We start from the raw sequence: 27,941 nt of genomic DNA, 5'->3' as shown, positions 1-27,941 counted from the left end.
CCTAAGAAAATTAATACAGCTAAACTTTCTAACATAACACATACAAAATTCATTTGAGTATTTGCGAAAAGCCAATCATAAAATATGCCTTTTTCACACCTACTCTATGCCCTGTTTAATATGCACCTTTCTTTTGACAAATAAAGAAAGAAGAATAAACTGTTAATAATTCTATTAAGCCTTTGTTTCTTTTTTCTAGGTTCAAGAATATAACACGGCCTTTGCTGACCAACAGCCTGTGTCAATTAGTAACATTTTCTAGAACTAATATTTTCTTTTGTAACTTCCCTATCTGTAAGTTCCTAGCCCTATCTATGAGCAGATTAATATGGTCTGTTTGTAAAGACACATTTATATTATTCCTTTCAACATCATGGGATCCATGGGTACAGTTCTTGGGCATCCCCATGGGGGAGAAGATTGGTTCAGCGCATTGACGGATCCCAGAAGGTATAACAGAGTCTTCCCTAACTTCTCATTCTTAACTCACTTTTATTATTTTTTATGTCTAGGTGGACACTGAGTGACTTTAGTTATACATCTTGGCCAGTGAGGGACGGTCGTACTTCAGCAGGCAGGTATCTCAGGATAGTATCTGAGATGATGGGAACATGTCAGTCCAAGGAGAGTGATTTCACCATGGTTTCTGATTCAACAGCAGCACATCTTCCTTTATCTCCCTTGGTTTTCATCTGTTGCGTGGATTTTCAACTGGAAATCACCACCGAATTCCTCCTACTTCTGCAAGTGTTTCGACTGAGCCTGGTAGCGGGGTCTCCCCTCTGCTCCACCCTCCGTTTAGTCCCCTTTAGTTTGTGCTGCGTGTGAGAGGTCGGGTGGCCGACCGCGTTCCACCCGGGAATAAGAACCATGTTTTCCCTTACAAGTTCCTCACAGTTGCCTGTTTATCCCTCGTTATTTTCCCACACCGCCCTCCAGCCATTCCCGCCCCTCAGCCGCTCCCTCCCCTCAGCCGCTCCCTCCCCTCAGCCATTCCCGCCGCCCGCCGCGCGGGGGCGCTGCGGGGCGCACGGCGCTGGTCCCGCCCCGCAGCCGGCGCGGCCCCGCCCCGGAAGCGCAGCCGGAGCGGCCGCCGGCCCGGCTCTGTGGCGGCGGCGAGGAGGAGGCGGCCGCGGCCCAGCGGGCACCGCCATGGAGCACATCCGCACCACCAAGGTACTGCTGGTGCTGCGGCTCGGGAGCGGGGGTAACTGTGCGGTCGGGAGGGCCCGCCCAGCCCGGCGCAGCCGCTGCGGGCGAGGGCGTTGTTGTTTTGGCTGCCTCCTGCTGTTCTGTGGCCGGTGCCGCCCCGCGCGGGGCTCTGGAGCGGCCGCGCCGCTGGAAGGGTCGGAGGGCTCTGGGCGTGCTGCTCAGTGTGGCCCCGTGTCTGTAATAAGGGGAAGACGCTAAAAATCACGGTGTGGGGGTTTTGTGGTGGAGTGGGGAGCAGGATAAGCGAGCTGGGAGGGGATTACGTTTGTTTTGTGTGCTCTGTATATGCTTCCATGCAGCTTTTTCTAGTTTTGGAGGCAAATCTGTTGTGAAAACAACCGGTTTGTTTTCTCCTTTTTGAATATTCCAGTGTGTGTTAAATACGCAGGACATCATTGCCTGTGTAGTGTGTTAGGCTATTAAAAATACGTCAGCTAAGCTGTAGCTGACATTTTGGACTTCTGTGACTTTTATTTCCTATTATTAGTGTGTTAGCCTTATTTGTATGTTGAAGATGCAAAAGGAAGGTCTCTCTTGTTGTGGCTAATTTTTGTGAGTTTTTTAAGTCACAGTTTCTATAGAATTAAATTTCTAACAGTTCTTTTCTCACCTTGCTCATCATCCCTGACTGCAAAGGTTGCTGAAAAGACTCCCCCTGTCTGTAGGCTCCTGGGAATTGTGATTAATTCCTGAACCTGGCAGTCTGACTTTAAAGTTGATTTATAGATATCTTTAGAAGAGGAGCGTTCATAGTTCCTGTCCCAGTACTAGATTCACAACCAATAATTACATAAAGGAAAGGGCTTTTAAATTTCTTGAGTAATAACTTATATAACTTTTATATAACTGTGTATAGCTGTTTTTATTTTTCATATACATGTGTATATGTGAAACAGAAAGAAGGTCTTTGATGAAACTACCATTAGTGACACCTTATTAGTCTGAAATTAGATGCACTTTATCAGTGCATCATGCTGACAGATTTGAGATAAAGTTTCTTTATCAGCTGTTTATTTACAAACATGGAAGTCCTTGTTTGGAAATTTAATATTGTATTGTTACGGTCAGTAACTGATTCCAAAATGAAAGCTAGACTAAAGCCAACACATGATCAGAGTATCTGTTTAAGTTTCAGACCTGAAATTGGCACTGGAAAGGCCGCAGGTTGCTGATTTCTTTGTGTCTGCAGCTGATTGTATCTCTGCATTGTGTTTTTGGGGCACTGCTGGGGAAAAAATACTTCGTGTAACAATAGAACTGAAGAGAGAAATGAGCCCTGAACACAATTTGTAAGATACAAGACTTACTACTTGAAGCGATTATTTTTATAATTCATATGAAAAAAATTATGCATTCTTAAAAAACAGTGTCATGGTAAGAAATAGAGTGATACTTCTTTTGTTGCAGCTGTGTTGTTCGCTTAGCTTTTTGCAAGCTGTTGGTTTATCGAATATCCAGATAGATTAAAGTGTGTATTGGCAAGCATTAGAGGTATAGGAAGCAAGAAAAGTAAAATACAACCTGCACTGTGGGTCTTGAAGATTCACTTTGTGTGTAGGTTCAAGTTGGATCTCATGCCAGCTGTTCTGAGACATCCCTGCTTTTTCTAATCTGACAGCATTCCTGTTTTTTTAGTTTAGTTAAGTCATAGTGAAATAAACTTGAAACAAGAGTGCAGTCTTGCACAGATTCACTGCTGTGCAGGGCAGCTGTTATCCCCAGGAGAAAGTGATGGAATAGGTTTTGTAGCTCCTCCAATTTCAGTTTGCTGGGAATGTTGAAATTAAAATTTCTTTACAAATGTCCACAGAGGTATCTGAAACGGAGTGTAGCTTTTTGGGAAATTAAACTGTCCAACAGATTTTATGTTGAATAAGGAAATGAGGTCAACTTAAAAATCCCTCCTGAGAGTTTTAAGTAGCAACAAATTATTACATTCAGTTTATTAAATGTGATGGTGAATTAAAGAATATGTGTTTTTTCAAGGAATCTTGATAGTATCCTTTAGGATATTTTAAAGCAAAATGTGTTAGAAAAGGCTGAAAATTCTTCAGTCAAACCTGTTTGCATATTTGAAGTCAAATGTGTATTAGTGAAAATACTCCTGGATTTTTTTCTCCTGGATATGGAAAGTTTTGCTTAGTTTGACTGCTAAATCAAATCAAACAGCAAAAGGAAAAAGTGTATCATAAGCTGAGTACCCATTTAAGCTGGTTTGAGTCAAGTTTAAATGAATCTGTCATCTGTGGAGGCTGAATCTAACTCAGTTGTCTTTAAGAAAAGTTTATCTCTGACTTGGCTTTCAGAATTCTTGTAGACTTTACCTAGGTAAGTGGAAGTTGGAGCACTAATGCCTGTCCTCATCTGATGTAGAAATGCAGCTTTGAGGAGAGCTGCCTTATTGCATGGAGGAGAAGGAAAGCTCACATGCCAGGATTTGGTGGGTGGTGTTGCTGGAGCAAAGCTGGGGCAGTTTCTGTGCCCTTCTCGATTTGCTGGGGCGGTGCAGTGCCAGGTACTGGAGCAATTATTGCTGCAGACCTGCCCAGTATGGATTCTGTGTTTTGGCTGTGGTGTATTCACTTATGCTGCTCTAAACCTGAGGACTTGGTGGTTTCAGCACGATGTAGTTTGGGTGTACTGATACTTCTAGTTTCCAACTTTTTTGCTTTCTAAACTGAAATCTGGAATATTGTCATAGTGCTGACTTCTAGTATATATTTGTATTTCCTTCATTCTGTTTTGTATTCATTGTTGGTTTTTCAACTTTTGAAAGCAAAATTAGGCCTTTCTAGATCATAAATACCTGATTTTTTTTTCTGTTTTGTATGTGCTTTTAGTAGGTAAATACATCTGTACACAAGACTTAAAAATGGCTTAACATCAGCACAGTAGATGTGGGTTCTCCTTGTCGCCTCCTCTGGGCGCTGGTCTTGCTGGTGTGGAAGTTTTTGGAGTTGTGCCATGCATTTAATGTAGCACAGAGCTTTAACTTGGCATTAATGAGCCAGCGCTTCCAAGAAAGAGAGGAATGTGTGGAGATAAGCCATTTGCCACACTCCTTTCCTGTTCCTGCACGCAAAGAATCGAGTAATGCTTGTTTCAAATAGAGCACTCTGTGGAGCCCAGAGTTAGGAGGGGCAGATAAAATACAGGCTATCTAGAAATAGTTCTTATTTTGAAATATTTTCCATAGGATTGAGATAACAGTGTTGATAGAATGCCAGAAGGAGTTGTTGGCCCTTGTGAGGCTCAAGCGTGAATTATCTGCTTCAAATGCCAGCACAGTCCTTGAATTTCTAGGAGCTTTTTTTGTAATTATTAGTAGAATGCTTACATTTCATTAATAATGCATTTTGACTAAAAGGCAAGGTTATAATAATACTGATTTTTGAGGTTGGGGAATTTATAAAAGACAGTACATAGCTAAAATGAAAGTCAGGTTTATGGCATTGAGTGTGCAGACGGCCAATAAAGCATGTTGCTGAGATCAGCTGTTAATTCAGTGCTGGCATCTCAATACCAGGAAACTGTTAGTGTGTGTTTGCTGTGTTTTGGGGAAGCAGCCTAAAAGCTTAGTAATTATTAATTCTTATTTTAGAAAAAACTGAAACAAAAAATAGCTCAATGCTTTTTATTGAAACAGGATATTTGAACTAGTTGGTCTCAAAGCTTGTGACCATTCTAGTTTGGCCTGACTATCCTTGTGTGTGCTGCCTTATGTTTCCTACCATTTTCAAAATTATTGCACCAACTTTGCACTAACCTTTGCTAAGTTGTAATTTAAATTCTGCAGAAATTCCAACTTAACTTTTATTCCTCCCTCCCCTTTTTTGTTACAGGTAGAGCAGGTGAAATTACTGGATAGGTTCAGCACGAGCAATAAGTCACTGACGGGCACTCTGTACCTTACAGCAACTCATCTGTTATTCATAGATTCAAGCCAGAGAGAGACCTGGGTAAGGATAATGAATGCTTGTGGCTCAAAGGCATGGGTCCTCCAGATACATTTCTTCTCCCTGATCTAAGGTTGAATTTGTTTACTAAAAATGTTCTTGGCTGTTCTTTCTACTCTCCTCCTTCGCGGTATCATAATAAGTTAATAATTCACAGGTTGTGCTCTTGCGTGACGCTGCTGCAGTTGAAATCAGGTCATGTTGAAAGTTTTGACTTTTCCTCAGGCTGCTGTAATTTCTTCTGTGGCTTTCACTTGTATTTCTGAATGCATGTGTGGTGGTTTTCTTTAAATAACTGTCTTGCACCGTGATTCTGAGGCAGGAGTGGGAGACTGATACATAGGTTAAGCATCAGGTTTAAGATTTCAGAGTGAATTTACCTTGTAATTAGATTCTGTCTAGGTTAAATGAGATAGCAAAAATGCTAACATCTCGGGTTTGGGCAATATTGAAGATTACATGCACTTTTTTAGAGCAGTAAGCAGCTGTTTCTTCACAAGTATTCATCTCTGAAATAAAGGGTTTCAGATGGGGCAGCAGCTTCTTGTTGACCAGTACCAATGTTATGCAATCAAAGCTGGCTAGTACATTAGTTTTTGTGCTTACTGCTCTGGTGGCACACATATGAACATCAAGCTGTGGCTCCCATTGGAGTCCAGCCACCTGACTTGAGTAAGTGCCTTGAGTCTTCCATCCTCCAGGATGAAATAGCATCTCCCTAGCTGTTGTTAATTTTTTTTTTCCTGTGGGTGCATTTTCCTTGATTACCCTTAATCCTGTATCCTGGTTATCTAAGTGCCTCATGGTGCTTTCAAGAAAATTCATTTTTCTGTTATTTGTTCTTGGATACAAGGTACACCTTTGTACAAACTAAACTGTTACCCTTTCATACAGAATGGTTTTTGAGGACAGCATGATTCAGAAGCATTACTTGCTTGTGTCTCCCTATGCACTGCATTAAGAGGTTTCATTTTGGGGAAATTGAACCATACTCCAAGTACTGCATTTCTGATGATAATGCAAGTACCAGGTATAATTATCATAATGCCTTCAAGATAGTCTCTTTGGAAATGCATATTTGGCAGCACAGTTCTCAGATGCCAGTCAAATTCTGATCAATGTTTAAGAGGATTTGATTGCTTCAGTGAGGTAATTGAAATTCTGTCAAGAACATCTTGTTCAGTTGAGGTTATGTATCTGTGCCTTTCTTCTCAGAGTTGAACAGCTGTTACTTTCTATGTATTTACCTAAATCTTGTGTAGATTTGCCACACATAATACATCTGTGGAGGGCTTCTGTACATCCATTGCTGTGACAGTGCTGTTAAAGTGGTCATAAACATTTAGCTAAGAAACTGTCATGTTTATCTAATACAGTAGATAATATAGGAGATGTTTTTCTTAGCTTTGTTCTATCTGTACCTGTTAAATACTGGAATTTTGAACCCTTTCGTACATTGAATTATTTTCCCTTCCTTTATTTTGTTTGAAAATTCTGAAGTATGTTTCTGTAGATCCTTAAAAAATATAGATATCCTGTCTGGACATTGCCTAATGAGATATAGGCCTATTAGTTAACAAAGTTAAAAGAAAATTGAACAACTACGGTGGAGTTTTACGTCTCAGTTTTGCACTTAAAGGGACACTTCAAAATGACAGAGGAGAGTAACAAAAGTTTTATACATTTAATATCCTGATCAAAATGACATTCTTGGATTTCTGCTTGTAAATGTATTTCTTTTTATAACTGGCTGACAAAATTATTCAAAATCCATATTCAGCATTGTTTAGTGTGCTGTCTTGCATCTGCTGATCTAAGTAGTATGCTATTCTTATTTTTCCTCAGCATGCTTATTGTGTGAGTTTTTGTATGTCACAGATACTTCATCATCACATTGCTGCGGTGGAAAAGCTTCCTTTGACTACTTCTGGCTGCCCCCTTGTCATCCAGTGCAAGAACTTCAGGATAGTTCACTTTGTTGTACCCAGAGAGAGAGATTGTCATGACATTTATAATTCTTTGCTTCAGCTCTCAAGAACAGGTAATCCTTGTAGCTGTAAAAGACTTTGCAGTATATGAATGGATAACAAGCTGGGTGTGTGTGTGTAAACCAATTATCTTTTATTTATTTTTTTTAAACACATGTTATATAAAGTCTCATGTGGGTTTGGTAATAAATGGAATTTTTGATTAAATATTAATCTGCATAAAAATTCAGAAGCTGCATTGTCTGGCTTTTGTATGTCAGTGGTGCTCCTTAACAGAATGAGAGATTCCTATGTGTTATTTTGCATTTCTAGTGGTGTTCCAGAAATTGTGAATATAAATGTGTATAGTCTCTCTTAATTGTGTTCCATCAATTAAAAACCCACTGAGCAAATCAATTTTTACTAATTTCATGCAGTTTCAAAAATAAAGCTGAAATTTGATGTTAGAATAACATTACCAGTTCAGCTTTACAAGAGACTTCTGCCAGTACAGTCTTTTGCATTTTCTGCCTTGTGTTTAGAACAGTGCAAAATGTCATCTGTCATAAGTAAATAGCCTACTAGGAAAAACAGAGTTTTTGAAAGCTTTTATTTTTTAAGGGAAACTTTAAAACTTCCTTTTTTTTAAGGTCAGTAGATGTAAATTTTAGTTCTTGCCTCCCAAAACAGTTTGTTCTTTCAGATCCTGTGAAGTCTTTTAATAATTCTGCCTTTTGCCTTAAGTTTGTCAGTCTTCATTTTGTGACCCTTATGGCTTTAGAAACGTCTGTTCTGAAATAGGTCAAGCACACTCAGAAAAACTTTCATAACCTACTTCTGACTAGGTATCTGTAATTATCAGTTAAACTGTAGGATAGTTGCAGGATATTTCAGACATGTCAAGTATCTATTGTTTAGTCTTGCTTCTGTGAATCTTGAAGCTTGAGACTTTCTCTCCATTACATATTCTTTACCTTTTAGCAAAATACGAAGACCTGTATGCCTTTTCTTATAATCCTAAACAAAATGAATCTGAGCAAGTCAAAGGTTGGCAGCTTATTGACCTAGCAGAAGAATATAAGAGAATGGGAGTGCCAAATGATTACTGGCAGTTGTCTGATGCAAATCGTGATTACAAGGTAAGTGTGGTAATGGAAGCAAGTTCTGCTCTGCGTCTGTTTCTGGTGAGGCCTATAGAAAACACCTTGCTGCCAAATCACTTGGCTTGCTATATAAGCAAGACCTTGCAGGTAGAGAGAGTTAACTCCTTAATCAGTGTGCAATCTCACAACTTCCTGATTGAAGGTTTTCCCAAGACCTCATTGAGAGAGCGTGTGTGTATGGATGCGTGGGTTCTTGGGGATTGTTTTGAGAGATCCTTACCTGTTGGAAGCCCAGCCCCACTGATTCTGGTGCTCTGCAGCTCTGTGATGTCTCTCTCAACTGAGCAGGATTCTACTTCAGCATTTTGCAGTGCTGGTTGTGGTGGTGTGGCTGATTCTGAGATTAGATTTCATCTTACTTTGTAGTCTGGAAGCATTAAAAATGAGGGAAATAATTTCAGTATTTTATTTGAAACACATTCTACTGCAGAGTTGCATTCTTTAGAGTGAATGCTGGTATGGTGATGCTTGGATGTGTAACTTGGATACCAGTTTGTACTACTTTCATCCATGGCTTGTCTCCTTTGAGTTGTTTACATTTATATAAAGAAACATGGTAGTGTTTATCTTTTGTGTCTTAATTCACCTTACATCTTTCTTTCAAATTGAATACAATATAAAATTAGGTTAGGCTTTGTGTCTTTCCTATAAAATCCTTTCTGTGTATCTGTGTCTTTCAGATTTGTGAAACCTATCCTAGAGAACTTTATGTTCCCAGAACTGCAAGCAAGCCCATAATTGTTGGTAGTTCCAAGTTCAGAAGCAAAGGAAGATTCCCAGTGTTGTCGTATTATCATAAAAACAAAGAGGTATAGTGTGACTTCCTTTTGCTCTAAAAGTGCTGAAAAGTATTTCTCAACACTTGACAGTAGTTCAAGGGTTGGTGAGGAGGTTCAAGTACAGTGACTTGTATGGCAAGGGTGTGACTCAGGATAACCCTGAATACAGCTGACAGGAGTGGTGCCTAACAGGATGCGGAGTAAGCCTAGCCAGTTTAAAATAAATCCTTAAGTAATCTGTTGACTCTACTGAAGTTTTCAGACACTAACATTAAGGTAACTGAGGATAGCTTTCTCTTAAGGGATCTGTCTTCCTTGATACATCAGAAATAAAATATGTTAGGTCAAAATGGTAGGGAAAAAACCCTAAACAGATAAACCAACAAAGTAAAAACATTGGTTCTTCAAGGAGGTTTTGCAAGGTAAAAAAACTCTACAGGGTAGGAAATAAGATTTTGCAGTGGGTGGTGGAAAGCAGCATGTACTGTCTCAGCTGTGGAAGGACCCTACTGTCACCTTGCTGAGTTAAAGAATTTTTCCATGAATGTGAAGTTACTAGATGGATTTGAACATACTTATATCATTATTTGAATACTGGAAGATGTACCTGATACCTTCTGAAATACAACATATCATTGAAACGACATTACAAAAATTACATTAGATGATAACAAATTGCACTTGCAATAATAAAATCATGTCTGCTTTAGTGAAACCACACATAATTCATTCTGTATTAAGGGAGTAGCTTGCTTTCTTAAAGTATCATTTTTCCAGTCTGTACTTTTGTGAGTTTTTATGTCAGTTATGTAAACTGATACCTTGCCCATGAAGATAAACCTGAAAAACTGTTTTGATGAATATTTAAATTTAAGTTGTAGCTACTGTGTTTCAGGGTTTCCAAGGAATGTACTTTTTAAGCACCTGAACTTTATTCAGGAACACCTGAACTTTATTCAGTTTGCTGGTGCTCTCTGCTGAATGAAACAATTTATTTCATTGTCTTTTGAGATTTTGCTGAACACTTCAAGTACACATATTAAAGTGATGCTGATTTGTTCTTTGTTGTTTCTGGCAGGCTGCAATTTGCAGATGCAGTCAACCTCTCTCAGGTTTCAGTGCCAGGTGCCTGGAAGATGAGCACATGTTGCAAGCCATCAGTAAAGCAAATCCTTCCAATCGCTACATGTACGTCATGGACACCAGGCCCAAGGTACATACTTCTGGTACTGCAGACAAGCCTCTCCTCCTGAATATTAGAGTGTAGGGATACAATGTAATTTTGAAAATTTTGGAGCCAAGTAAGAATCCATCTTGAGCAAAAATGTTGTAAAAATGAGGTTATGCCTCTGTTCTGGTGTTTCGATTACTTGTTTTTTTAAAGAAGTTTTAAGGTTCAGCTGGGCAGTTGAACCTGTCCCAGTAGTCAGCTAGAATTCTCTGAGTATCCTGCTACTCTTTGAGAGGGGCATTTAAAAATATACTTAAATCATAGTTAAGAAGTGAACATAGTTAAGAAGTTGAGTGGGATCCAGATAATTTTGATTGTTTGAAATGAAATTCAGGAAATGGTGAGCTGTGATGTGGTTTCTTTTGGAATGGGAGAGTACTATGTTCTGTGTAAATGATCTATACAAAAAGTGAGGAAGCGGAGGAAATTCTGTTTTGGCATTTTGAGGTCATCATAGAATGGCTTGAGTTAGAAGAAGTCTTAAACATCATCTCCAACCTCTGATGAGGTTGTTCAGAGCTCTGTCCAATCTGGCTTCAAAGACTTCCAGGATCCACAACTTCTCTGGGCAATGTTTTCGAGTGCCTCACCATCATACTTCATCACTGTCTAATTAAACTGAATTCTGTTATTTTATTAAGTTACGTTATTACTTGTTGCAATGTATGGATGATTACCACTCTTTAGACTCATCTTCATTTCAATTAGTATTAATTTCACTCAGTACAGGAGCTGAAAATGTCTGGGTCTTACTCTTTCCTTTATATGTGAGATGTTTGTAGTGTCTTTACTCAGAAATATTTGGACACAAAAAAAGGCTTATTAGTTAGGAATTTGGAGAGCAGAATGGGAATTACTAAATGCATTATTCAGATATGTCAGCTCTATATATAGACTATTTTTAAAAAATATCTATATACTGTCCTTTTCTTATACTTCAGTTCTTTCAAACTGATTTGTCACAAACTATATTAGAATCTGTTTATACTATGTGCTCTTGTGGTTTTTTCCCAATGTGTTCAATTGCAATTGCTTGACTTTTGCTTCTTAATTTGATTTTTTATTCCAATAATGTTTTCCCGTGTTTTTATTTTCCTCTTTTTAGCTTAATGCAATGGCTAACAGAGCTGCTGGGAAGGGCTATGAGAATGAAGACAACTACTCAAACATTAGGTTCCAGTTTGTTGGCATTGAAAATATTCATGTAATGAGATCTAGCTTGCAGAAACTCCTGGAAGGTATGTTTTAACTGTACTAAAATAGTGTATTTGAACACAGGGTGTTTTTCTGAAGTCTTTAATAATAGGTTACACAAACTGCATTGGCATTTCTATGGTTTATTCCAGCTCTGTCTTTAGTACCAGTTTGATATGCTTTGTGGTAATGAATTACCTTAAACCTCAACCTTCAAACTGTAAACCCAACTGAATGGAGTTATTCTGAGAAAATTGAATGGCAAATATGTCTTCAGTGAGTTTGTTAGTATGTCAGTGAGAGACTCCTTTGTTTTCCAAGTGTGTGCCTGTAGATGCATTTTCATTTACAGAATATCAGTTCTTCTCCAAGGGGCGCTTTGTTCCACAGAATTCGCAGTGAGCATATGGTCTGTACAGAACTTGAGCTCTTTGACTTTGTGAGCCCCTTGTGTGCTTGTAGGTGTTTGTAGAGAAGGGGGCAGGGAGAAAGGTGAGCCACTTCACCATACCACTGCCTGCCTCCTGGTGGAGAAAATGGAGAGGCAGAACTGTGTTCATAATTCTGTTAATATTTTTTAGGTAGACAGCTGAGAGAAAATGTAAGACATTTTGTGGATTCTGAGATTAGAATACAGTGGCAGAAGTGAGGCTTCCACACAGTACATGTCTAAGTGCTTGGCTTCTGGAATTATGCAAATATTTCCAGAGACAGAGAAAGTTTACACTTGTATGGAAGCCTGTTTTGATGAAGACATGCTGTTACATTGATCAAGAAATCTTCCAGACTAGTGGTGTAATCTTTATTTTCATTGATCCTGGATGTGCTGCTAACCTGTTCTTCAGGCACTGTGCATGGAGTCCTGCTGAGCTTTGATAATATGTATCTTTCTGATTATTCCTGCATGTGTTTTTCTTAAAGAAAAGATGAGAAGCATGATCCTGAGATTGAGCTTTTAGATTTTTTTAGATTTTTCATAATCCCCCTTTCTCTTACTAATACATTCAATTCTAGGAAACTAGCTAATAAAACTTGATTTTTTAAATTTTTTAAGAGGCCTGCTCCTGCGTAATAATGTCTGATGCAGAAGTGTGTGCATCACACAGTTAAGTTTCACAGACTTCATATTCCTTCCTTTTGAGTTGGCATCCCAGCAGCAATACTTACTAAATAGTATTGTAACTTTAACTTTATTTAAGGATATGGAATATGTTTTAGTTTTTCCTTGTGTAAAGAATTGGTTTGTTTAGACACTGTTGAACAAAATAATGAGTAATCTCTATTGTTTGTTTTCCACAAAAGTTTTTTTTGGTGAATGAATACAGTTGTTTTACCTCTGTTCATTCTGTATGTTTTCATTCAGAGTTTTGCTGAATGCCACTTTAGAAGTAGGAGCACCTTCAGGGGTAGAAAGGGCCCTTAAAATTTAGGGATGTCTGCAATAATTTATTCTTCAGCCCCTTGTAGAAATGTGCTGTCAGTGGGATGATCAGGAATAAAATGCCATGAAAATGGTTCACAACTTAAAATGAGGAAAACGCCATTTATCTTCTGTGTACTCACTTTCCCTGAATGTGCTGGACTGAATGTTCTCAAATGAGAGCGTGATACCAATGACGCTGTTTGTAACTGGGACTGCCCTCAGTTGTTTGGGCTTTTTATACCAAGCAACTGTTACTCATTGTTTGGTGTGTGTCCTGCTCCTTGGCTCTGTGTCTGTCTGCCTGATTTCTTTCAGAATCTGCAAATTCCACTGGCAAGCCGAACGTGAGACAAAATCCTTCCCAACATCTTTTTGTAATGGGACTATACCATGGAGTATGCTAGTGGGGTTTACAGTGTAGTAACAGCTGAATTTTGGATTCAGCTATTAATTAAATATCTTGCATGCAGTGGTTCAAAACTTTTCTAAAATAGTTTTCTTCAGTGTGAACGTGATGACTCTATCGATGAGCAGACTACAACACTCATGGGAGAAACTTGACATAGACTAAGTTTGTAGCTGTAACACTAAATATAAAGTTCACTTTTTATATATTTAAATTAAATTGTTACATAACAGAAAGGCTTGAACTCTGATAAGCAAAAAGGTTTTGGGTATGTCAAGAAGGGAGCATTTCCACAGAAAATGTTGAGCAAAAGGCTCAATAGATGTTGCAATCTGTTACATATATTTTGATGGTGGAAGTGTGTAAACTGAAGTGGGTTTTGTGAGTTATGTAGAGTTTTCTGTATAGGGCAAGGGATTATCCAGGTTTTTTTATTTGTTAAAAAAAAGCCTGCCTGCAACCTGCTGTGCTTCACTCTGCAGGTCTAGTCACCTCCTGAACTGCTGGCTGACGCTTTGCTAGTAGTGTGAATAATGACAGTCAAGCAAGGGAACCTTGAGGTTTTGGGGCTCATGTGCATGTAGGGCTTGTGTTTTTTATGGTGGGATCCATATGGGCAGAACTATCTTGAGCCCTATTTATTGTGAAGTAGCTGAATTATCTAACTGGTACTATAAATGGTACCATAAATCATCTTTCACCTTTTAAAAGACCATAAGGAACTAGAAAATAACTTTTTTTTCAGCATATAAGACTTGGACCAGTACCAATGCATTTGATTTAATCACCAACTAGTATAAAAATGCCTGTGTTAATTCACAGAAATGGAATCTAACTCTTGGGGCTCAACATATGTGTTCCTATCTCTGCCTTCGTTTTTAAAAATATAGAAATCTAGCTAGGGAATTACTAGTTGTGAAATATTTCTGCCAAGCTGAAAATTCTGATCAAAACCAGGTTTTGACAGCAGTATCTGGGTGAAAACATACTGAGGGCTGGAAGCCTGTTTATCTTCTAGCTGGAAAGCTTGTAGGTGTGCTGCCATACCTCTAGACATGGCTTTGTCTGTCCAGTCCCTTCTCTACAGAGGTTTTAATTTCCTGATACTTGACTATTTTCAGTTTCTTTCCTTTACCACAGAGTGGTGGATGTGTTTGTGTACTGTTGTGACTGATCAAGTGTGTGGAACCACTGGTATAGAGAATGACTTGGTCCTTTCAGCTAGCTCACATTCTCATCTATTTCTCTTTTCTCCATGTGCCAGATCTTTTGGAAGCAGAACTCTTGCCTAATGGTGCCCTTCAAAGAGAGGGGAAAGCTAGCTTGCTTTTACTTCTTTTATTGATATTACAGACTAACCTTTAAAAGTAGGTCTTCTCTCCTGGGGTTTCTTGATGTTCTATTACCTCATTGTGCTGTGGTTTGCTAGTTAGTTTTAAGGATGATGAGGATCTGTGATGCTGCAATACTTATATGGAAGTCTGACATTTTTCTAGTATTCAGCAGCACCTGGCACTCTGAATCTTCCTGAGCAGTGGGGAATGTGCCAAAACTTGTTTGACTGAGAGCTGAGAAACATCTAGTGCAGATACAGGAAAGCTCTTGGAGGCAGTGATTTGAGTTCATGACCTTCCTTACATTAAGGGACTTGATTGAATATGAAGCTGCATCACATAATTATTTGGTGAATTTTGTTCTCTGCTTTTGCTGCTGACTCACTTCCTTCCATGGCCAGAGATAAAGATGATTTTGCAGCTGTTGTATTCCTACTGCTGATTTTCATCTACAGAACCCTTTTATTTTCATTTACAGCCCAATGCTCTAGAATCATTAAATCATTTAGGTTGAAAAAAAGTTTTAAGATCATCAAGTCTAGCTGTTAAGTGTGGTGGAAAGTAGGCATCTGCTGTAAAAGAGGCAGGTATTTCTGTAGCTAGGAGCCTTGGGTGTCTTTTCTTAGAATTACACATAGCTGAAGTTATGTTCGCGGAGTTTTTTAATTCCAGAAGTTTGTCATGTTTGAATAGTAAGGTAATTGTGTGAGTTATTACTCAAAATTGTACAAGAAACAGGCTATCTGTCTTACATGTAAGTTGGTTCTATGTGAGAATCTTCCAGTCTACCTCTGCATCTCTTGCTGCTACGCTGCAAAGCATCTTTCCTTCAATTTGAGTTCTTCCTTGCTCTCTGAATTGACATTATTGTTACAGGATCCAAGGATGTTAGGTAAAAATGATAGAGATCAGTCAGAAATGCAGTGTGTCAAGTGTGAAGGTAGACAAAATTTCAGTGGATTTCATTCGGCCCTGTGTTCTTGTACTGCATGTACTTTATTCTCCTGTGCAGGGTGGAGGTGACAAATCTCTGGCAGTGTGACTCCTCTGAACTGTGTCTATTGTCTGGATGCAGCTGCTTCCCTACTACTGGTAGTAATTAAGTATTTCCAATGAGCCTTTGGCATTTGCATTGCCTTCACTGGTGACAAGACTAAGGCTTCCTGGTGGGAATAACCAGTGTATTTACTTGGAATGTTATTTTGTCAAAAAACCACAAATATCTTACTCTTGCAGCTCATAGTGATATAGTTCTACAGAGTTGAATTCTGACTGGAGAACATTTTGTAGTACTCCTCCCTTAACCATTTGATTAGAAATCTTTCAGGAAACCACCATTCAACTCAGAACATGCAATTATTCTTCTTTCTCCATTGCAAGGTAGGTAGCTACAACTGCTTAAGGCTTTTTAACTCTTGCTTTCTTTCAGTCAGTGGCACAAGAGGTTTGTCTGTCAATGACTTTTTGTCTGGTCTGGAGAGTTCTGGATGGCTGCGTCACATCAAAGCTGTGCTGGATGCTGCTGTCTTCCTAGCCAAGGTAACTTGCATGCTGCTTCTTTCTTTGGTGGGAAGTTGACTTCCTACCAGAAAAATTATGCTTAATATTATGTAATGTGTAAAATTCTGCAGCTGACCTTTATGGAGGTAGGTGTTTAGTATATATATCAGTACATCTAATATTCTGGTTAAAGTATTACATGTTTTTTTATGATTGGAGATGTTAAACATTCCAGCCAATATTCTGGGATTTTTTGAATGCTGTTTGCTCATCTTGTTGAGAGACAAAGGGATTCTTATGCTTCCTGGTTCTCTAGATATTTTTGAAAAGTGTAACCAGTTTGGTGGTGGATGGAACAAAGTATTATTTAGTATACTCTGAGAAGTGGAACTGGGGCAGTAATTGTAGAGCAGCCAAGGTGGCTATGCTGACTTCATTTGGCAAGAAAGTAGGATTCTGTGAATAATTCAGAGGAACAATTGCTTTTGCCAAGCACTTAGGAAGCCAAGCGCTTGATCTGATGGTAGTGGGTAAAGAAAAAACCCAGATCTTTGTTTTTGCTAGGTGAAATAACACGGAGTTATCTCAGTTAAAAGTGGGTGATTGTCCTAATGATGACCCTCAAAAATGTCTGAGCCAACAGGAGCTGAAGCTAATGAGCATTTCCTGCGCCTTTACTTTTATGTAGCATAATGATGAACGAGTGGTATCTTTAATGATGAATTAATGTCGTTTGGGGTTTTTTTAGTCTGTACTCAGTAATGTATAATCCAATTATTGTTTGGTTTTCTTGTAAATTTAGTTTTATAAGGGGGAGAGAGAACTGGGAACGCCTGTAGAGGTTAGTTTATACAGAAGTGGTAGTGGAATTTCTTTTCAAGGAGTTTTCTATACTTCTATGGAGACAAGTTCATACTTTCTGATACTATTAAATCTTTTCCTCATAGTAAACATTTTTCTAGCTTTGTTAAATAAGATGGCCTATGGTATGAGTTGGAAATAAATATAGATCTTTAAAATTTATTTCCTAGTTTTTGACTTCTGTCTAGAAGAGAACATTGGTTAAGAAACGACTGTGTTTTGCAGGCAATAGCAGTTGAGAGTGCAAGTGTATTGGTGCACTGTTCAGATGGCTGGGATAGGACTTCCCAAGTTTGTTCTCTTGGAGCTCTCTTGCTAGATTCCTATTACAGAACAATCAAAGGATTCATGGTAAGCAGACCATTGCAATGTTGAGTTGTTCCTTGGTAAAGAAAGGCTGTAAAATGTTTGAGTGTGTAAGGGAGCAAATGTACTGGTTTTTTTGTTTTTTTTTAGTTTAAAGTGTAAAGTGAGAGTTGCAGTATATTGATAAATACTTCATACAGATATGCTTTGCTACTTGAAAAAAAATCTTTAAAATCTGAAAAATTGAAATACAAATAGCAAATTGATTTAGTCACCCTGCAGAAGTGTTGCAATGGTTGCCTTTTGCATCCCAGCAAGTCCCTGATCTATGACATAGAAGGATTCCAAAGTGCTTATGTGAGGTGGTGCATATACTGAATTACAGCAGCTCTGTGCTGCTGTAAAACAACATTTTTGTCTGTCTCCAAAACAACATTTTTAAAATTTGAAAATGATAATTCCCACAGTGATAGAGACTTAAATATGTCTAAGCAATCTAAATTTCTTCATCTTTTTATATTGAGAGAAGAATTTCATTACAATTATTCCAAATTTTAGACTAGGAAAATCAACAGTGTTCTGCAATGACAAGGCAGGGTGTTAAGGGAATTCCTCAAGGATAAAACTAGTTCAATGCATTGTTTAGATCTAACTGCCACAAATATTACAAGCACTGAAAGTGAAGTTGAGGAAGAATTAGAAGAGGATTAATTAGTTGTTAATAGTGAGAATCTTTAGGGAAGTAATTTAATCTTTTTGGGTTTTGATTAATCCTTGCTTTCAGTTAAATTTCTGTGACAGTCCTTTGTTCATTTTGGTGCTTAATAGTGTGACCAAAGTGATAAAAGAAGATAGTGTTGATATGAGCAAACTTACTGTTATAAATGTTAGAATATATTATGTGGTTTTATGTAAATTATGATAGCAGGCATGCAGTACTAACATTTTTCTTATTCTTTGCCATAGAAAGTTAATAACCTACTAGTGAAGTCATGCAACATTTTTTCTTAAAATTATCAGTTACCTGATTAGCAAGTTGCTTAACTTTTTACTAGTTTTTTACAAATGTACTTTGAGAATCTTGTGAAAAGCTTCCAAGAAAATAAAGAAGTTACAAAGTGATAAATAGTTGTTTCTATTGTAACTTATTCGACTTGGATTTAAAGTACAATATATTGATGACATGTGGGGTTAGTACTGTAGGTGTAAGATTGAGTAATGTTTTACATGAGTTTTTCATTTTTTTACCCTCTAGGTCTTGATAGAGAAAGACTGGATCTCCTTTGGGCACAAGTTCTCTGACAGGTACTTCACTCCTCTGATACAGTAAAGTGTATGACAGCAAATTGAGCTAAGTATTCTTAAACAAAAGACAGCTTGCAGATGTTGCATTTCTAGTCACACTGCACCAGTTCAGCAATGAGTAAGCTGTTTTCAGTACACAAGGCACTTCTCCTGCTGCCTTCAGTGTATTGCAGTTTATACCGATTTGATAATTGATTTATATTGCAAATGTAAATTTTTAGTGCTACTGGTGCTTGCTTGCAGAAGTTAATGACTGCAGCAAGGTCTGCATGAATGTATACACAGTGCAAAACCAATCTAAAGCTATGTCCCAGCTATTTAGCCAATATGAAACACATAGTTTTGGTATCGTTAAAGATAAGTTTGCGTTTATGTTTACTTTGATGGTGAAGTCACACCTACCTTTAGAAGTCCTGTGTGTTAAGAGTTCTGTTTTTTCCCTTGATCTGCCTGTCATCAGCTATGACAATAGCCTTGCTGCTATTTACTGCTTATTAATTTGCTTTAGCTGGTAGGCTCCGTATGTTGACTGTGACAGTATTAGACACAAAGGAACTTAACTGTCTTATGTTGCTATTTTGTACTTAATATAGATGTGTGATTACTTATAAGTCAGAAAAACAGGTCAAATATAGACTTATTTCTATTCAAAAATTGCCCCAGTTCTTGAAGTTAGGTGCTCAATTTCCAAATCAAAGCTAGCATCAAATCAAGGTGCTGTCATTTAAAAACAATTGCAGCTAAGACTTTCTTGATTTCTAACTTAAACCAGTTTCAGTCTGTTTGTGGAATCTTTTTCAGATGTTGTCAGCTGGATGGTGATCCGAAAGAGATCTCGCCAGTGTTCACCCAGTTTTTAGAAAGCGTGTGGAATCTGACCGAGCAGTTTCCACAAGCCTTTGAGTTCAATGAAGCTTTCCTCCTTCAAATCCATGAACATGTCCATTCATGCCAGTTTGGTAACTTCCTTGGAAACTGCCAGAAAGAGCGAGAAGAGCTAAAGTAAGCAGGCACATTGTAATGTGTCTTTTGTTTGTTCTGGCAGACTAAGAACTTCCGTGAATCTTCTTCATTTTAGACTCCGAGTAGAGGAAGGATTGGTAGTACTGAAACCTATGTTGAACTGCATCAGGGAAGATGGGTGAAGACAGCCTTTCTAATTCTAGTAGAAAATCACATCTTCTTTTTCATAGGGAAAGTTAAGGTTTTCCTGCTCATCTGTTTTTGGGGGTTTTTCTCCCCTCTAAAAGTAGGTAACCTGAAGTTAGGAGGTATTGTGTAATTTCCTCTCCCAACTCTTTTTAGCTAACCTTACAATTCTTGCCTGTTCAAGACTACTCATTTAGAAGTACTAGTAAGATATCTTCAATGCATTTAGCTGGAAAACTTCTTTGAAGTTTTTATCAGTTCCTCTTGCATTGTATTTTAAAAGTATTTGTTTCAAGTAGGCAAAACTTGCACATCATAAGCAGTTATCTTCTGCTTGTTTGCTTGCAGTCAGTGTGTTGACCTCTAACTTTTTTTGTTTTAAGACTAAAAGAGAAGACCTATTCCTTGTGGCCATTCCTGTTGGCTGAACAGAAGAAATACCAGAATCCTCTGTATAATCCGGACTTTTCTCCAGAACTAACGCTTTTGGAGCCTAATACAGTATCATTCAATTTTAAGTAAGTTTAAATAAGATACATTATCTTTTCTTCAGCTCTGTCTTACCTTGCAAACCTGAAAGTGTGTGTTTTGTGCAGGTTTTGGAGAAACATGTATCATCAGTTTGATCGAAGTATGCATCCCAGGCAGTCTGTGTTCAACCTTATCATGAATACAAGTGAGCAAAATAAACAGCTGGAGGAAGACATTAAAGAGCTGGAAGCTGTAAGTATTATGAAATAAGTGTGTGCCCTTGTGACCTATTCTTCAGATTATAGTTGTTGCGGTGCTGCTGGTTTTCACCTGAATGTCACTGCTGTGTGGCCTAGCACTTACTCTGTGGGATGGTGGCTTGGACTTTCACTGCTTGTTTCTATGATGAGTGCTCTGAGGCACTATTTATTCTGCTTTATTAATGAGCTCTGTGATGTAAAAGTGCTACTATCAAAGCCTTACTGAAGGCAAGTTTCACAGAAGCTCAGCTTGCATTAAACTATTTTGGATAACAAGGTATCCATGTAGCTACAGCTGTGTTGCTAAAGTAAGGAGACTGAAAATGTTTTATTTCTATTATAGCTACTAAAATGGAAGCAGTAAGTACTGTTCTTCTTTTAACTTCATATGCAGGTGCATGCTGTTGTAAGTCATCATAATTATGGGTCATGTACGTTGTAATGGTTTTATGAGGACAGGGCTTAATCCAGAGAACAGATGTCTATAATTGACTTTTAGGTGGTGCAGTAAACAGCCAGAAAAGGCTGATTGATACTTGTTACAGTCAGTTAAGGTGCTGAAACTTCAGAATAATGCCTTTTAAGGAATGCAGAAGTCTTCTGATAATCAGTTTTAATATTTGTGTGTGGACAGAAATGGCAACACAACTCCTGTATATTATGTTGGACGGGAGAGGGAGGGGAAGTACAGCTTTTTTAGGAGGAAAGATTTAATTAGAGTGATCCTACTGTAAAGTAATGAATGCAGGTCACTTAATCTAATACTGTTTCAAATCTTAATTTTATATTTTAAAAAATTATACAATTGAAGCAGCAAGGTGAAGAAAACTCAAAAAACAATCTAAAGAATAAGCAAGGGGAAAGTAAAGTCTCAGCTCTGAATTTTTTAGAACCTCATTCCATGATATTAACTTCACTTGAGCCTACATTTGTCACTTGAGAGATGATGAGATGTAGTTGTTTGAAATCCTGATGTCGACTTTGCTACTGCTATTTCCATCTATAAAAAGTTGATGCCAAGAGACACCAGTCTTCTGGATTTAGTCTCAGTTCTAATGAAATACAAACAGATCAACAAACGAATCTGTTCATTAACTAGTTTAACCTCCCAGTTACTGGGTGTGTGAGTTTGAATTAAAAACAAAAATGAAGTAAGCAAACAACCCAAACCATGCAACTGAAAAGTCCCTTCATCCTAATCTTTCCTCTTCTCTTGCTCATGCTGGCAGGATACATCCTTTTTTCCTTGTGTTTTAGTTGACATTTTTTAGAGTATTCATGCATTTGAACAAACTGTATTGGCATTTTTTAGATGTAAAGGAAAAAGTCTTTTAGAAGGTTTTTAGGAAAGATAGAAGGGCTTTAGCTATCAAGCTGCTTTATCACTAAGAGACTCGTGGTCTTTAAGAGATTGCAAGATCCCTGCTTGCTACAGTGCCGAGGTCTGTCTTCCTCTGCTTCTACTCCAGAAAGTATTTCCATCCTGATAGCAACCAAACCAGGGGCAAGCCTGGAATAACCTCTCCTTCTCTAGGGATATTAGTAGGCATTCTTTGTCTTCTGCCCTTCTGCAAATTTTAAACCAGCAGTGCTTGTAGCATGAGCAGTAAACTGTGGGGAAGAAGCTGGCGTCTGTTAGAGTTCGGCCGACACCGAGTTGGCCCACAAAAGAAGGGGATGCATTTCCTTTAAAAGCACAGTATCATCACTAAAGAGTCATGCCCGCTGTTAGTAACTGTTCATTGTATTTCAGAAAATAAAGCAGAGAAACGGGCGGTCAGATGTGGTCCTTGTGAAGGAGCAGGAGCAGACGGCTCCTCCTGCCCCCCTGGCACTGAAATCCCCTCCGTGCTTCCAGAAGGAGCAGCCGCCGGTGCCGGTGAACGACGCCGTGCGAACCATAGAGGGCAGCAACGCCGCAGACAATCGCTACAGCGAACTCGTGTCCGAGTTCTCCAAAGCCGAGCCTGCCGTTGTCAGCTTGGAGTACGGAGTGGCCAGGATGACCTGCTAATTGACATCTGGCACTGTGTTCCTCTAGACTGATTAAATGGAGAGATGGGCCATTTTCAGGATGGGTCTGTGCTGCATGACCAAAACACGATTTGTATATCAGCAAGTTTTGTTAATGTAGACTAGAACAGCATGCTAGTTGTCAGGTGTTTGCTGTTCTTTTAAGGGGGGGGAAAAAGGACGTAGTTGTCTTTTTGAAAGAAATAAGGGGCATTTGGTAAGTAGTGACTGAAAATCAAGGAATGTTATGTCTTTGGACTTAGGTCAGTTTGCACTAAATTGATTTAAATAGTAATATTACTTTATTCAGTATAGGAAACCACAGATGGTCTTTCACAAATTGATTTTATTTGGACAAAAAAACTTGAACTTTCTATTTTAGGAACTGAGGCTATGTGTATATATCTCATATGAATACGTATTCCCTTGCTTAGTGTCACCCAGTACTAACTTTCAGTGTATTAAGTGCCATGGAATAGTATAACATATTTCAAATCATAAATAGTTGGCCTTAAAACTGTCAGATCAGTAATTTTGTCCTTTACTACTGCAGTCTACCTGGCTCTGTTTACATTGTATTTGCTCAAATTTTTATATCCTTAAAACAGGACTGAATACAAAGAATGAAGCATGCCTAAGCTGGCACAGCCTTTCAACAAATAGCTATATGAATGTTAACTTATCACTTGAGACTGTGTTTTTTCTTCCATTTGCTCTGTTGTTTAAAATACAATAGATTAACCTGATTTTCCTCTCTGGCAGCTCAGTAGATTGAGCATCATTAAAGCTGCAGGTTGTCTGACTTTAGGTGTTTTGATTTGTGGCAAGGTATTTAGGTGTAAAATAAGATATGCCACATAAGAGAACAAAACTAGCCAATAACTGAATAATCAGGTTTGTTCAGATTGTTTACAGATTGTGTGCTGTGCAGTTGTTCAAGGTACAAGAATGCAAGCAAAACTTTAGGAAAAAGTTGTCCCCAAGTTAAAAAAAGTCACATGTCTGAAGATAATGAGAAACTGAGTGCTTCCTAAATGTTCTATTAGAAGAAAACTTTGGTTATTCATGAAAACCCTTCTCATCTTGTAAAAACTTGGCCAACCTGTGCATATTTAAAGTAATTTTAGTATCTGGAGATTTTTATGTATTTGGAGAGAGGACAAAAACGTACTTCTAACAGGATGCAGTAGAGATCATGGAACATACGAAAAAAGGGGGAAATTGACAGTTTGTGTGCTTAACTATGTATCTGTAACCTTCTGGTAAGGGAGAAGGTTTTCTGAAATTTGTCTTATGATAGATTTTCTGAGCAGGTAAGAGAATTAGGAAGAAAAATATTAGTGCCCAGTTCTTAAATAGAGGTATGAGTTATAAGTTTGAGTATTAAGATTCCTAATTATGTTAGATTAATGCTACTAATCATTTACGTCTTGATTTAAATAATTTTTGGTTTCAAAAGAAAACAATTTCATTCTCATCCTAATCCCTGAAGTGTGTTTTGTCACAATTACTGGTGTGCACAGTTTGACATAATTTGGCAGCATTTCCCTCTGCACCATATTGGATCCAGGACTCTTAGCAAGGCCAGTATAGGTCAAGATCAAGGTGCACTTGTGGAGCTGTCTGGGAGAAACCAGCTGTGACTCTTGTATTTGGCTAACAGTTCACCCATTTCACTAATTGAATTTTGAAACATAAGCATTTTTATTTTCAAAGATATAAGCATAGCGTCACATTTAAAATATATTTTCTACTTACTTAAATACATTTAGAATGTCTCCACTACAGGTTTTGATAGTTTCTTGTTTGCACAAGTGGTGCCTTACAGGGTTGCAGCAAGAGAGGTTTTTGTGCCTTGTTATTTATTGTCTCCCCTTCTCCCTTCACCTTCTGTATTAAATTTGTTCTGTGGTTTTCCTTTGTAAAAACATGTTGTATATTAAGCTTGTATTATATCACAGTAGTGAAACAAACTTATTGTTGACAATATAGGTAAGTGTTACCAAGTACCAAGTGTACTTGTTTTAATATTTAGCTGCTCTGGTGTGCCATGTACACTCTTCATATTTATTTTTTATAGTTTATAGACGCAAAAGATTATATTAAGCTTTTTTGCAAATATTGTTGTATGTTGTTTTTACTTTAACAATCATCGGAGTGCCCCTGTATACAAGGGGTTTGGAGAGAAGATCTGTTCCCTTTCAGTACTGTTACTTGGAATTTGTTTCAGTCTTCAGGTCCTTTTTATTGGCAAAATTCACTTCTTAGGGAAAGGAACTGGAATGTGTTTTTATTTTAAATCACGGTAGGCATGTTAAGTCATCTTTAAAATGCCATAAAACTGCTCAGGCACTGAGCTTGTTTCTTGATCAAAAAATACAATACTTCCTGATCTGGAGTAAATATTTTACTTCAGTTAATATGTAAATAGAGTTTTATAAGGCTGTTTTGTAGAGCAACCACTTTGTAAGGTTCAGGTAGCCCTGCCAGCTCAACCCCCAGGGTCACCAGAGAGGAAGGTTCCTGCAGAGAGGCATCTGTCTCTTCTCATTTGCTGTTAGACCCAAGCCAAAACTACCTAAAGCACATGGGACCTGTGGTGCAGTGAATAGATGGTAGTCAAGTGAGCTCCCACAGAGAGCTTGGCAGGATGGCCAAGACTCAGCACAGTGGGGCTGTTCTGTGTCCTTCAAGAAGGATTAAAAAAAAATCAAGTAAGTTGACTATAAAATTGTGACAGAAGCCTAGGAACAAGAAAGAATTTGATTTCTAGTTTCAGTGGATGAGCTTTTTCTTCATCATGAATATGCTACTCCAAGACCAGTTACATACTGAAAGGCACCTCATACAGATCAAAATAATGTGCAGAACTCTTTTTCAGGCTGTGACATTAGTTTGTGGTCAGTATGCTCACCAGTTGATTGGGAATATAATGTCCCAGACAGAAAGCTGGTGCATTTGATTCTGCTCCATAGGTTGCAAGACTTTGGCATCAGTCAGTTCTGTTTGTCTTAAGGAAGTTTCCTTTGGTGAAGTTTTTGGGTTTCTACATTCTGTGCTTTGCTTGATCTTTTTTCTTTTAATGAACCAAGCTGATAGTCTCACCTGAGAAAACTGATTTCACTTTTGTACTCCAGGCAATTTAAAATATTTATTTCATTACTACCAAAGGAGTTGGGCTTATTTTTTGGGAGGCTTGCTAGTGTCATAAGGTATTCTTCAATACAATTTTAAATATCCAACTGTTCTGTTTTGTAGGGCGACTGCCAAATCGACAGACTAAGAAATTAATTAGGCAACACTGAACTGAGCCTGTGCATTTTCTACACATGTCCAATTACTAGTGACCTAAATCTAGGGCAGAAGCCTGAAGTCTGGAGAGTCCTTTTAGAGAACTGGAACAGCAGTCCTTCCATGAAACCACACATCCCTGTGTGGAACAAATGCCCTGATAGAATGGCTTTGCAGAGGGAAAGCTAGCACAAATCAATCTGTGGCAGTTTTATGTAAACTCAGGTAAGCACAGTGGAGAATGCTTTGCTGGGAAAGGTGATGTGTTCTTCCTCTCTAGTTGCTGTTTTCCTGAGGCCTTATAATAACCTAACACATCAGCAAATCTCTGAGACAATTTGCTCCTCCCATTCTGGTAACCCAAGCACAAAACTGGCTGTACAGCTGGGCTGAAGTGGGGCTGGGGTAGCTTGGCTTAACTACTGTCCTCTTAAGGAAGTGATATAAATAATATAAGGAAACTCAATGTTAAAATAGCACAGGGCACATGCTGTCAACATCTGTTCTTTAGAGTGCTGCCCTGCTCTGGAGCAAGTGTGACTGACATAAGGGCCTCTCGTAAGCATGATTGCTTTCTAGTTAAAGATAATCTGATTTCAAACTAGATCATCCCCCCAGTGGTATTTTTAGATCTTTAGGTCAGAACCTAAAGGTTGCTCTTAAAACTCCTGTTTATTTTCTAATAGTTTTAAACCTGTGGCTGATCATAGGCTAAGTGTACTGGTTGTGAAACCTATATTAACCTTTAGGATTAAATCTTTAGATTGAAGTCTGCTTGGACTTGCTTTCACCATTTATGCCACACTTTCTTCCTAGTGTTGCTTATTGTGGTGCTTGACATCAGTCAGATGTAATGGGCTTCTTAATGCTCTGGATGTTTCAATAACCTGAGAGACTGTGGCTTTCTTCCACTGCTTTGAAGGCTCACATCAGCCTCAGTGGGCAGTGTGAGTGAACTCATGCTTGACCTGCCTCCATGTTAAATAACACTGAAAATCAGCTCAGCATCATCACTCAGTGGTGCAGCTTCTGTACGCACAATAGGCTTAAGGAAAGGGATGTAGCTGGGGACCCGTGTCACAGCATGTAGCAAGGAACAGGACACTGCAGGGCTATGACTCATGAAGTAGAAGCAGTAAACCTTTTCTGATGTCCAGCAGCAACTCAGGGACTTGAGGTGGAAGGTTAGAGGCATACTGCTTCTGAGATTGCTTTCCAGGTCCCAGAGAATTTAGTGACCTGGTCTGTGAATCACCTCTTTCTGAGCAGTTCTTTACTGGCATTGAGGAGCAGAAAATGTATATGGAACTGTGTTTCTTAATCTGAACTGGCTTCACGTAATGATGTCCTGATGGTGACGTTGAAATTGGAGCACAATATCTTGTTTATTCTTGTTTGTATTTTAACTCAAGTGGTATTATAGTTTTGGCACACACTGTTTTCCATGTTAATGACGAGCATGTACACATCTTGTGCTTTGTATCTCTGCATATATTTCTGCTGAGTGTTTTTCTGCAAGCAGGCAGCCTTGGTGAAGTCCCATAATGCTGCTCCACCAAGCATCCTCATTACCTAGCACTACAGATTGCTTTCCTTGCTCTGTCTTACTATTGCTCTTCAGCCTTACAGTTCATCTTTACAGCTGTCTGTTGACAATGTCCCTTGACAAGCATCTTTCCATTGAAGGAAATGGGTTCAGCATTTTTCTGTCTCTCAGGGATTTTTACCCCTGAACTAGTGAACTTGAAAGATAGTGCTTACTCTCCCCTTTGGGGCTTCTGAGTGCCTGTTGACTTCCACAGTTGGTTTGGTTACACATTTTTAATTCAGATGTGGCTATTTTAAATAAAGAAATTAAAAACTTAGTCAAATAATAGATGTGACAAAGAGAAAGAGAATTTTTCATTGTAAAATATCTGGAAAGACTGGCTGTTTCACTAACATTTATTGCTCTGTGTAATGCTTTCTGTAAAAGTCATTTATCTGTGTGCTGGGATCATGCTTGATGTATATTCCTGAAAAAACTTTAGCAAATGGAATTTTGTAACAAGTATTTTATTTGTGTTTTCAAAATCCATAAGGCTTAAAATAAAGTGATCTTAATATTGCCAATCTAACTG

The 27,941-nt window shown here is 38.4% G+C and overlaps 1 protein-coding gene across 1 annotated transcript; it reads left to right on the top strand.

Annotated features, from left to right (window-relative positions):
- The first annotated feature begins 1,022 nt into the window (after nucleotides 1–1,022).
- Nucleotides 1,023–27,938, top strand: MTMR6 (myotubularin related protein 6). Its single transcript, XM_074535251.1, has 14 exons — nucleotides 1,023–1,176; nucleotides 5,055–5,171; nucleotides 7,047–7,209; nucleotides 8,117–8,274; nucleotides 8,979–9,107; nucleotides 10,156–10,290; nucleotides 11,414–11,546; nucleotides 16,095–16,204; nucleotides 17,252–17,377; nucleotides 18,588–18,637; nucleotides 19,439–19,639; nucleotides 20,170–20,304; nucleotides 20,383–20,509; nucleotides 22,271–27,938. Exons 1-14 carry the CDS (start codon nucleotides 1,153–1,155, stop codon nucleotides 22,529–22,531), a joined length of 1,869 nt encoding a protein of 622 aa, XP_074391352.1. The 5' UTR covers nucleotides 1,023–1,152; the 3' UTR covers nucleotides 22,532–27,938.
- Nucleotides 27,939–27,941: the final 3 nt, after the last annotated feature.

This window comes from Zonotrichia albicollis, chromosome 2 (genome assembly GCF_047830755.1).
Source record: "Zonotrichia albicollis isolate bZonAlb1 chromosome 2, bZonAlb1.hap1, whole genome shotgun sequence".
Classification (NCBI taxonomy): Eukaryota; Metazoa; Chordata; class Aves; order Passeriformes; family Passerellidae; genus Zonotrichia; species Zonotrichia albicollis.
This window is presented reverse-complemented; position numbering and strand designations above follow the sequence as displayed.